The sequence below is a fragment of the Macrobrachium rosenbergii genome, chromosome 13 (genome assembly GCF_040412425.1).
Source record: "Macrobrachium rosenbergii isolate ZJJX-2024 chromosome 13, ASM4041242v1, whole genome shotgun sequence".
Lineage (NCBI taxonomy): Eukaryota > Metazoa > Arthropoda > Malacostraca > Decapoda > Palaemonidae > Macrobrachium > Macrobrachium rosenbergii.
In genome coordinates, this window is record NC_089753.1 from 51,359,429 (window position 1) to 51,371,723 (window position 12,295).

General features: G+C 35.2%; 2 protein-coding genes across 3 annotated transcripts in view; both read left to right on the forward strand.

Moving 5' to 3' along the window:
* The window catches only part of LOC136844806 (small proline-rich protein 3-like), a 30,497-nt gene extending 30,217 nt beyond the window's left edge, over positions 1-280 (forward strand). Inside the window, exon 2 of the mRNA XM_067114044.1 lies at positions 1-280. This exon is cut by the window's left edge and continues 73 nt beyond it. Coding sequence (XP_066970145.1) covers positions 1-280 — 280 coding nt within the window.
* Positions 1-12,295, forward strand: part of LOC136845304 (guanine nucleotide exchange factor for Rab-3A-like) — a 292,347-nt gene that overhangs the window by 125,077 nt on the left and 154,975 nt on the right. The window lies entirely within an intron of this gene.

The window sequence follows — 12,295 nt, forward strand, 5'->3', positions numbered from 1 at the left end:
TCCAGAGGCCCTTTATTCCTCAGTTCCAAAGGCCCTTTATTCCTCAGCTCCAGAGGCCCTTTATTCCTCAGCTCCAGAGGCCCTTTATTCCTCAGTTCCAGAGGCCCTTTATTCCTCAGTTCCAGAGGCACTTTATTCCTCAATTCCAGAGGCCCTTATTCCTCGGTTCCAGGGGCCCTTTATTCCTCACGCCGGTGGAACGTGGAACGGTCTCCCTGAATATGTCGTGCAACTGGATCCTCAAAAGTTCAAGCGAAGATGCAATGCATTACTAACCTAAAACAGTTCGCCTTATATTTTACTAATTTATTTTTATTTTCATCTATTTGTCTATTAATGTATTAATTCATCTTTTATTTCTCTTCTAATAACTGATTTCGTCTTTCTGCACATCCTGTTATCTCCTGTTCTTTCAAATGAACGCCATGTTCCTTGAAAGCTTGAAATTCAAATCAGTGGCCCCTTTGGTGGGCTTGTTCAGTTTGAATAGAGGTTTATCTCCTGAATAATAATAATAATAATAAATAATAATAATAATAATAATAATAATAATAATAATAATTATTATTATTATTACTATTATTATTATTATTATTATTATTATTATTATTATTATCATTATCATTATCATTATCATTATTATTATTATTATTATTATTATTATTATTATTATTATTATTATTATTATTATTATTATTATTATTGTATTCCCCATGTGTCACCCCCTACGCTACGTTAGGCTGCGGTAGGTCAGGTTAGGTCCAAGTTCTAAATACTATAGACTTTGGTTAGGTCAGGAGTAGGGAAAGGTTTAGCTGATACCACGTAACCCAAGTCATAATAATCACTTGGTAATGTTGACAAAAAAAATGGTGAGTGTAACGTAACAGAGACTTGCTGTTCGGGTATGTTGTTACGTCACGTTCTTTGATGCTGTTAATCCTTGTTTTGTGTGTGTGTGTGTGTGTGTGTGTGTGTGTGTGTCTAAGAAGGTCTAATTCCCTGCAGTCTCTCAACCTCACACTTACTTACAAGGTATTTGTTATTTCTTTTATTTGTTATTTTTTTAAACTTAAAAAATATACATATTTTTTACGTTATGTAAAGTCTGTATAATGTAATTTTTCGTGATGCAGTACGTGCTGGTGTTTATTACAAATAAATATTACGTGAAGTACGTTTTGTGTTGTGTCATTAAAGCCAATAGCCAACACTTATGATATTCAGTATTGTGGTTGTTATATGCTGTTTAATGTTTGTTATAATATTTTTAGTTATGATATTGTATTTATTAGTTATAACATTCTGTTTATCGGATTTTTGTTTCTTTATGTTTTTGTCTCCACTGTGTGTAAGTTATGCTATTATATATATAATATATATATATTATATATATATATATATATATATATATATATATATATATATATATTATTATAGTACATGCATATATATATATATATATATATATATATATATTTACTTATAATATATATATATAAATATTTATATATATACAAATGTACATATATATGTATGTATATATATATATATATATATATATATATATATATATATATATAAATATATGTATTGATATATATGTATATATAGATAGATAGATAGATAGATATCATACATATATATAAAAATATGTATGTATATATATATATAGATATATGTATGTGTATATATACTGTACACATATATAAAATATTCTTCAGCTTATCGCTACTATATTTCGTAAAACCCCATTACATTACGTCATATACGTTTACATACTCTGTACCAGCTTCAAAACGTCAAGTTGCTTCATCAGGAAATGCAATAATATCGAGTGCACTTGGAATGCAATACACTTAATGCATTTGGAGCAAATATCTTGATGCATTTGATGACGGAATTTCGTCCGCCAGTCGGGAGCGCCGTTACATAGGTCGAGCCTATCAGCTGTTGTCAGTTCTCAGGGATAAATGTTGATATCTCAATTTCGTCCAGCGGATATTGATTGATATTGACTTCTGCATAAATACTGACTTTTATTAAATTATTATTTAATAATGGTGTATCTGGGCTGTTTTTATAATAATAATAATAATAATAATAATAATAATAATAATAATAATAATAATATTTAGAGTTGCGTGTTGATTTTTTTAATTTCTCATCCTCATAATCACAAGCAGTTCAGTAGTCATGTAGGCTACCATACCAGCCTCTATCTCTCTCTCTCTCTCTCTCTCTCTCTCTCTCTCTCTCTCTCTCTAACAAACCCTTGTCTCAACCAGTTATCATTCTCTCTCTCTCTCTCTCTCTCTCTCTCATTGTGTCTGTTTCTGTTTCCTTTTCTCTCTCTCTAACGCTTGTCAGTTCATTAGTCAGTTTCCATACCCTTGTCTCACCCAGGCAGGCACTCCATTAAAACTCTGTCTCTCTCTCTCTCTCTCTCTCTCTCTCTCTCTCTCTCTCTCTCTCTCTCTCTCTCTCTCTCAATACCAGAAATGTGTAACCGGAATTGCTCCAAGGGGGATTTTTTTTTATTGTAGGCTTCTCAATCAACTTTCAGTTTTGTTGTCGAGTGTACTGATTTTAGTGATTTCTGGAGATCGATGGTTTTCCAGTTGTTTATTTCTGTGTAAATAAATAGTGTTTTTTCTGTTGTTTGTGTGTTTTTGAAGATAAAATTGATAGTTTGAGTTCTGAAAATAACAGCTGTGTGTCTTTGAAATTTATTTATTTATTTATTTATTTATTTATTTTTGTGCAGAAAGAGGTAGTAGAATTCTGTCAAGCCGGTTTACTGAAGAAACGGTGTTGTTCATTAATTTATTAATTCAACCTGGTTTGTGTGTGTGTGTGTGTGTGAGAGAGAGAGAGAGAGAGAGAGAGAGAGAGAGAGAGAGAGAGAGAGAGAGAGAGAGAGAGTACTCTTCAAGCCACTTATCCTCAGAAACGAAACATAATCATAAAAGTTCCTCTCATTGAAAATTATGGTAACTCCCTCTTAACAATAATTAACATTATTTGTCGTGTATTCGTATATAATTCTAAACAGGGGCCTAGAGCCTAGTACTCTCGCCCTAACATTTTGCTAATATAATTTGTATTAGCACTATAGGGCTTCCTGTGACCCAGCTTGACCTCGATTCAGTAAGTCGGAAGACCTGTTGTGACCTAATGATTTACTTTCTTTTCAGTTGTGAGCTTTTGCGCATAAATTCCTAGCTTAATTTTAGCTATTGTACACAATTTCAATTCCTCATCCATTTTATCTTTGCTACATTTATTTTGCATATTATTTTAAGGGATTGGGTTGCTAGCCTTACGCTCTTTTTCTTGGTTCAAGTAGGCTTTAGTACATTAGTACCCGTTTACTTTTTGGGTGGTTGGCAGGGAGCGAACCACTGAAATAGCAGACATGACTAGAGAGGTCTGTTGCTCAGTCAATATATATATTATATATATATATATATATATATATATATATATATATATATATATATATATATATATATATATACATACATACATACATATATATATATATATATATATATATATATATATATATATATATATATATATATACATATATACAGTATATATATTATACATATACATATTTATATATGTACACACATTTTATAACAATGTAATATATATACACATGCATATATATGTAATTATGATATATATATGTATATATATGTGTGTATGTGCGCGTGTGGCTGTGTATGATATACATATACGTCAAATATCTTGACACTGTCTGTGGATTAAGCTTGAAGTTCTGAGTATTCAAAATAATTCATCCTTCATGTTAGTCATTTTTGACCAGGTAAAAATGTCTTCAATTAGGCAAATGTTACAGGTCACCTGCATATCTAGAAAGCTTTCGATTTCAAATAAATACCTCTAATACTTCCAATCTAATCATCTTTAGGTTTTAACTAGATGCGTGTCTTATCTTTCCTTTAGTATTATGAAAGCTGTGATTTGTGTCATGGGGAATTAAATGGTTCTGTTCCATTTATGTGCTTTCAGACAACTTCAAATTTTTCTACCGGCTCTACAGAATTCTGTAGATGATGGCTTATGTACATCGCTCCTTTGTTTAAGCAAACATGGACCAGAAAACCATGATAAATCATCGTTGTTCTCATTGCTAAACCATCCCATAATAAGGGGTTAGTGCCGTCAGTGCACCTCACGCGTTGCACAGCAGGCATTACTAAAAAAGTGTTTGCAGCGTCCCATCGGCCCCTAGCTGCAACCCTTTCCATTCATATTCACCTTCTTCCATCGTACTTTCCACCCTCTCCTAATAATTGTTTGGTAGTGCAACTGCTAAAGGTTTTCCTCCCGTTACACTTTTCAAAGCTTTTTGCTCTCATCAGTTTCCATTTAAGCGCTGAATGACCTCACCGTAGACCCCAGCGTGTGGCCATTGGCCTAAATTTGAAACTCCAGTTCTATGATAGACAATCTTCTTTTTTTGGTTCTACATAATGTGGGTCAGCTTCAGAATCAGCCTGAAAGACACTGCACCCGTGTATAATGAACGGCTTCGTTATAAAAGGACTTATAATGTATTCTTGGGCTTTGAAATCATTGCCAACCAAACCACTATTAGTTGAGTGCAAAAGAAACACCACTTCTCCTTTCGTCGTGGTATTGTAATTATGCGAAGTGCAATAAAGACTAAGGCTAAGGATTCTCTTACCTAAAAGACTGTTCGATCAAAGAGACAGTTTTATAAACTATTACTTTCTCCTTTCCCAAATAAAGATACCAACTTACTAAGTCTCCTTTAAATACCATTTTTCGACCAATGGCACAGGAGCTATGACACTGACATACTTAAGCAAAAGTTGTGTATATATATACTGTATATCTATATGTATATATATATGCTATATATATATATATACATATATATATATATATATATATATATATATATATATATATATATATATATATATATATATATATATATATATATATATATATATATAATGTACATACGTAAATATATGAAACTATGTAGCAGAATATACAGAGACTAAATTAGTAGTGTAGTATTGGCCTTTGCTTAAATGACTGGTTTAGAATGCAGCAGGTCTCATGTCTTGTCTAAAATTGTCTAAATCATCAAGAAAGTTATTAGTTAATTTGACGGGCTGAAAGCACTATCACTTTAATACGCTTGTCTAAAATGTAGCCCTGACTGAAGTGCAAAAGTGCGCCATTACTTCAGTGTTTTGTTTCGTCTGCCTCTGTTGTGGAGGAGGATGTATATATGTTCATTGACATCCCTGTTTAACCCGTAGGGGCATAGTGCCGTCAGTAGCTCTTCGTTGGGAGAGTTGGTAGAGTTGTGGGCTAGCACTTGCTAGGCCCGAGTTCGAGTCTCCAGCCGGCTAATGAAGAGTTAGAGGAATTTATTTCTGGTGATAGAAATTCATTTCTCGGTATAATGTGGTTCGGATTCCACAATAAGCTGTAGGTCCCGTTGCTAAGTAACCAATTGGTTCTTAGCCACGTAAAATAAGTCTAATCCTTCGGGCCAGCCCTAGGAGAGCTGTTAATCAGCTCAGTGGTCTGGTAAAACTAAGGTATACTTAACTTAGTGCCGTCAGTGCACCCCACACGATGCACTGTAGGCATTACTTAAGGTTCTTTGCAGCGTCCCTTCGGAATGGAGGTACCTTCTACTGTACCTCCATTCATATTCTCTTTCTTGCCATCCACCTTTCATAGTACAACTGCGAGGTTTTCCTCCTGTTACACATTTCAAACATTTCTGCTCTCGATTTCCCCTTCAATGACCTCATAGGTCCTAGCGCTAGGCTTCTCGCCTAAATTCTATATTCCATTCCACTCCATTCCACATCCGTTTTCAAGAATTTTTTCATTTGATTTTCAAATTTTGCTTCGCCGCGTTTCGTACTAATTTTATTCGATTTTGATTGGTCACTTGTGAGTGTTTATACATTAACAGTAATCATTATTGTTCTTTAACTTACCTTCAAAAATTTATTGTTGTATTCCATTAACTATCTTAAGTCTTTTGTTTCGTCTACCTCTGTTTTGGCTAAAGATGTATATATGTCTATTGTAATACAGTTCTTTTAAGAATTTTGCAGTTTAATGTACATCTTCATGTGATGTTCCAATATTTTAACCTCTTTTCTTACTAATAATATTATATTATGACATATTACTTATGAATGTTTATACGTTGGCAGTAATTATTTTCATATTTACTGTCATATGTGTGAGTCATGAGTCGCACTGCTTGTGATTATTTCTAGAGTGAGCTAAAATAGAAAAGTGATGTTATATACTGTTCATTTCTCATTTTTTATAATTATGCATCTCAGGTTCATTTAATGACAGGGTTGGCAGTTCCTTTCTGGTGCAATGTTTCGGTTTATCCTAAAACTACTGTACTAGTTCTAAAGAAAACTTTATGTATGTATGTATGCATGTATGTATGTACTGTATGTATATTTATATACGTATATATACTTATATATGTATATATGTATATATACATATATATATATATATATATATATATATATATATATATATATATATATATATATATATATATATATATATATATATATATATTCTTATGCCTGGAAGTGGGGAATGGGAACTTATCAAAAGGATGTAGCAAATCGGACTATATCGCCTCCAAGAGTAAAATTAATAAAACGGAACAGGGGCTGATGGCCCTACTTTAGAGGGATCCTGGAGATAAACTCTTAGGATAACTAAATTACCTGTATTTACAATAAAAATCAGAAGATAAGGAGAATAAGGCAGGCCACTGAGGTCCTGCTGAAGCACAAAAATTGAATAATAGACGTTAACTGGGTGCCGGGAAATACTCTTCAATGGCACAGTTCATAAGGTTGCAATGGAAATTTCCTCGTGCAACCAACAAGCATACAGTCATGGCAGATGGATTTACAGCGACAGCACTCCTTTCTGCAATTAGAGGAAGGCATACGATCACTGGGTGAATTCATGGTAATAGCGAGGATAAAAGGCTAGCACTGAGGGCGACAGAAATCTTCTTTTTATAAAACACTACTGAATAAACTTGCGATACGAGTTTCATATGACAGGTCAGGTCTATATAAGAATTGCACTTTGAGAAAGGAAACGTTTGGAGAAGAAAAAGCTATGTGGCTGGACAGCTTCAAATTCTTTTTACTGTACCTTAATTCTGAAGAGATGGCTCCTGCAGTCGTACCAGTGGAGGGGCAGGGGAGGGGGCGTGGGAATTGGCACTGGATTTAAGATACTAGGACTGGGCATTCAGCCGCAGAAGAAAGTTCACTCTGAGGGAGCAGGCAGTCAAAAGAAGTGACTCGTTCGGCATCATTCTGGTCTCTCTCGAATTTCGGTGAGGCAGGGATATTTATCAATGCCGAGGATTACCGGCTTTTGATCCCAGATGCATTCTGGGTCTGCTTTCTCTCTGGGTGAAGCCTGACTGGTTAAAAGCAGTTAGATGTGGCTGCTATCCGGTTAAATGCGGTTAAAGACACCTGACTTTCTTTTTTTAAAAGTTGGCTGGTAATCTTTGCCTGGGGCCATTCAGATCCTTCGAGGTGGGGCCAGTAATCTGAATAGAGGCTTAAGGCCGTCACGGAGACCCCTCAACTGACCATCGGTGTGTCACAACAGACATATTTAATTAACAATATGACTTTTACTCGATCCTTGAAAGGCGAGCTGCCTGAGAGAGTTAACTCTTAGTAATATATATATATATATATATATATATATATATATATATATATATATATAATATATATAATATATATATATATATATATATATATATATATATATTTGTGTATACATATGTGTATAAGAAAGATGCATATACATACATATACACAAATATTTATATATATACACATGTATTTTCGTGTATATGTATATGTATTTTATTATTATTATTATTATTATTATTATTATTATTATTATTATTATTATTATTATTAAGATGAACCCTATTCATCTGGGACATGCCCACAGGGGCAATTGACTTGAAATTCAGGCTGTGAAAGAGTTTTGTATTCAATTGAAAAAATGTAACAGCAGCTAATGGGTTAAAATAAGTATACCTTAGTTTAACCAGACACTGAGCTGATTAACAGCTCTCCTAGGGAGGGCTGGCCCGAAGGATTAGATTTATGGTTACCTAGCAACGGGACCTACAGCTTATTGTGGAATCCGAACCACGTTATAACGAGAAATGAATTTCTATCACCAGAGATAAATTTGTCTAATTATTTCATTGGCTGGTCGGAGAATCGAATGCGGACCCAGCAGGGTGCTAGCCAAGAACGATACCAACCCGTCCAATCAGAAACTGCAGCTAATAGGAGATACAAGAAAGAAGCGATCAGTTATAAGGAAATAAATTAATTAATTAATTAACAAATAAATTGATAAAATGTACCTTATAAAATACAGGTAGAATTGCTTTAGGGAGTAATGCATTGCATATTCACCTGAACTTTTGAGGTTCCAGTTGCATGCAGTCGTCTATGTAACTATTACAACGAATGAGGTTTTAACTCAAAGCGACTGGTTTAAGATTTTATATCTGTTTTGGAAACTATGAAAATCTTTCTTATTACTTTGGTAAAGTTATAATTTAGCTAGTCTGGCCTTCCAGTAGTAGCTGCAGTAACATTTTGCGAGTGAGGTTCTGTACCACAAAGATTTCTGAGAGAAAATTATGGTTTTCAGAATTCTGTTCTTAGTAGGGTTGCAGCTTGGCTTGTTAATAATAATACAAATAGTATACACTCATACATAAACTTATGTATGGATACGCAAGTATATACAGATATACACCAACAGATACACATACTGTGTGTTTAGATTAGTGGAATTAATTAAAACATCCTGGCATGTTGGTAATAATACAAGTAGTATACACTCATACATAAACGTATGTATAGATGTACAAGTGTATGCAGTTACACAGAGTAACAGGTAAACATACTGTGTATGTTTGAAGTTTTGGAAGTAATTAAAACAACCTGCCCTCCTGATATTAATGAAAATAGTACCCACAAAAGTGGTGAAACAGTGTATTCAAAGCACACTAATGTATTTACCTTTCTGCATGCGAAGTGTTCTCGATTTATGATGGTTCCCAGACTTCATAATGGTCAGGATAGATGAGGCACTCTAATAACTAACTTTTCTAATGTGCCTTCATAATATCGCTTAAGTGCATTGTGAAGGTTGTTGCCCCACTTTTAACACCTGTGAAAGCTCAGGTATCGATCTGGTAAGACTCAACGCCTGGTCTGTTTACAGTCTTGAAATTAATTCAGTCTTTCCTGCGCAGTCTCCTGATGAGGTCGGTCGCCTGTTACCTGAACTAACGATTCTTGATGGCTTCGTTGTCTTCAGGACGGGATTTCGAAATCTGAAAAGTATTCATCTAATGAGAAAATTTCTTCATCTGTTCCGAAAAGGAGTCAGGTAAAGAGGAAGCAGATCCATGATCTGTTCTAATGAGATGGCAAAGGAGGAAGATTCTTCATCTCGTCTGAAAAGGAATCAGCTAAAGAGGAAGGAGATCCTTGAGCTGTTCTAAAAAGGAGTTAGCTAAAGAGGAAGGAGATCATTGATCCGTTCTGAAAAGGAGTTAGCTAAAGAGGAAGAAGATCCTTGTCTTGAAAAGGATTCAGCCGAAGAGGAAGGAAATACTTGATCTGGAAACATTTGAAAGAGAAAAGTGGTCAATAGTTTGAGCAACTTTGAAAAATACTGTACTGGGACTTGAACTTTAGGAAAAAAAACTGCAATTAAACTTGAAAGTAACGAAAAAAACTTTAATTTGCATTTCTTTCAGACTAGAACCTTTTCACTGTTTTCTGATCTTAAAGTAAAACTTTCCTTGGTGATCTAGGAGTTAGATCATCTAGGACACTTTGAAAATTTCGAGTAAGGAGCCTCCTGTTGTGAACAGATTTCACGGATACCCTTCTCGTCGCTGTGGAAGAGTACTAATATTTCTGACTTTTCAAATCAACATTTTAAGCAACCATGGTGTCTTGTTCTGCTGATATGGGTGTACACACTGTGTCGCTTGTAAAAGTCATATTGCTGCTGGTGATTATGGTAGCCACTGCCAAATTCAGTAGCGCAGTGTCCTCTCGAGCAGTGAGACTTCCTCAGTCTCGTCTGCAGGAAGGATGCAGAAGATGGGGTAGCAAGACGATACCACTTGTCAAATCGAAGAGTCTTCTTCAAATGCATTGCTCTAATGCGTGTAGCCAGTACTGGTGGTGTGAAGTCTGGTGTGTAGATTCATTCTCTGCCGACACTTGCATCTTCTTCCAAACGTACATCGTTGGTGGGTTTCAGGAAAGCAACTCGGCCAATGCTACAACTTGCTACACACAGAACTTTAAACCGGACTATGCCATGGGAGCAGTGATATTAGGCTATGATCCGCCCATGACTTACGCAGCTAGAGTCAAGGAAAACTTGGTCGACGGGATTTACGGCCTTGAAAGCAGTGAGTGCTACTTCGTGCCATACGGATACAATCCGTACTTCCGGGTGGATCTGACCAGCGTGAAAGCCATTGGCCAAATCACAATAGTCCTACAAAATGATCTCGACGCCGCAAAAGTCGTGGACATAGAAGCAAGGGTAGGAATCGAGGATGTGAGCGGTCCAGACTTTTCGTCTTACAAATTCTTCGGGTATCATCCCGGTCCTTCGAGGGCAAGCCAAAGAATCGTGTTTGTGCGTGACCCACCCGTCTTGGCCCGGTATGTGAGTGTTATGCGTTTCACCACCAACCCTTGTGTTCCCCCCAACAATGTCATGTTTGAATGCGTGCTTCAGATATGCCACCTGGAAATTCATTAGTAGCAGACACCAGACACACACACACACACTTCTGCGCCTGTCTTTTCCTGTGCTTTCACCTCCACAAATCTCCACTTATCTTCTCCAACCTCCCGTCTCATTGTTCTCGTTCATCAAGTGGGTCGGGTACCTTCCTTCCAGGTCTGATGGCGTCAAGAAAACACAAACGCCCAGCTGAGATTATCGTATACTGTTCTCTCAGGCATTGGGCATATCCAAACTATCTCCGCCTCCTCTTTGTCATTACCTAGTCTACAGTAGGGAACTCCTAATTCTTCTGAAAGCTTTATTCTCAAATGGACAAAATCTTTTAGATATAGTTTGTCATGCTATAATTCCTACTAGACTTACTTTCGAATATAAGTTCAGTCGATTCGATTTCCAAATCATATTCAGCTTGTCAGTTCGTCCCTAGTTTGACGAACTGGAGGAAGCCATTTTTTCCCTCATTCTGAGAAAATAGGCTTCAAAGGTTTTGATATCATTCAGTGTTTCTAATAAGCTCATCTTCACAAAGATTTTGATATCATTCAGAGCTTCTAATCAGATCATCTTTTGTGAAAATTTTATTGGAAAATCTGACAACGCAGACAGCTGAAATTTTGATGTGTTAGAGTATAAAAAAAGTCAGACTCTTTAACTGGAAAACTCAAAAACTTAAAAGAAAAAATGGGATACCCATCACATATTTTCAGCCCGAGAGGACCTGCATCGGATGTCAGTAAAGTATTTCAAGAACCACTTTTAATCGCTTTTGTTTCGTGTGATGATACACTTAGAAGACATTTCATGGCGGGAATTTATTAAGAAGATATTGAAACACCTATATATAACAATGTCTTTACTATAAATGTATTTTAAGACAGAGAAGCTCTGTCATGTGTCAATGGTGTTATGCTGAAGATATAATTTAGAAGCACCTATTTATAACACTGTTTTGCTATTGATGTATTTTAAGACAGAGATACTGTCTTGTATTACTGGTGTTATATAGAAGATATAGAAGCATTTATTTATAACATTGTCTTTACTATAAATGTATTTTAAGACAGAGATACTCTCTCTTGTGTCACTAGTGTTATATAGAAGATATAGAAGCACCTATTTATAACACTGTCTTCACTATAAATGTATTTTAAGACAGAGATACTCTGCCATGTATCACTGGTATTGTATAGAAGATATAGAAGCACCTGTTTATAACACTGTCTTTACTATAAATGTATTTTAAGACAGAAATACTCTCTCTTGTGTCACTGTTGTTATATAGAAGATATAGAAGCACCTATTTATAACACTGTCTTTACTATAAATGTATTTTAAGACAGAGATACTCTGTCTTGTGTCACTGTTGTTGTAT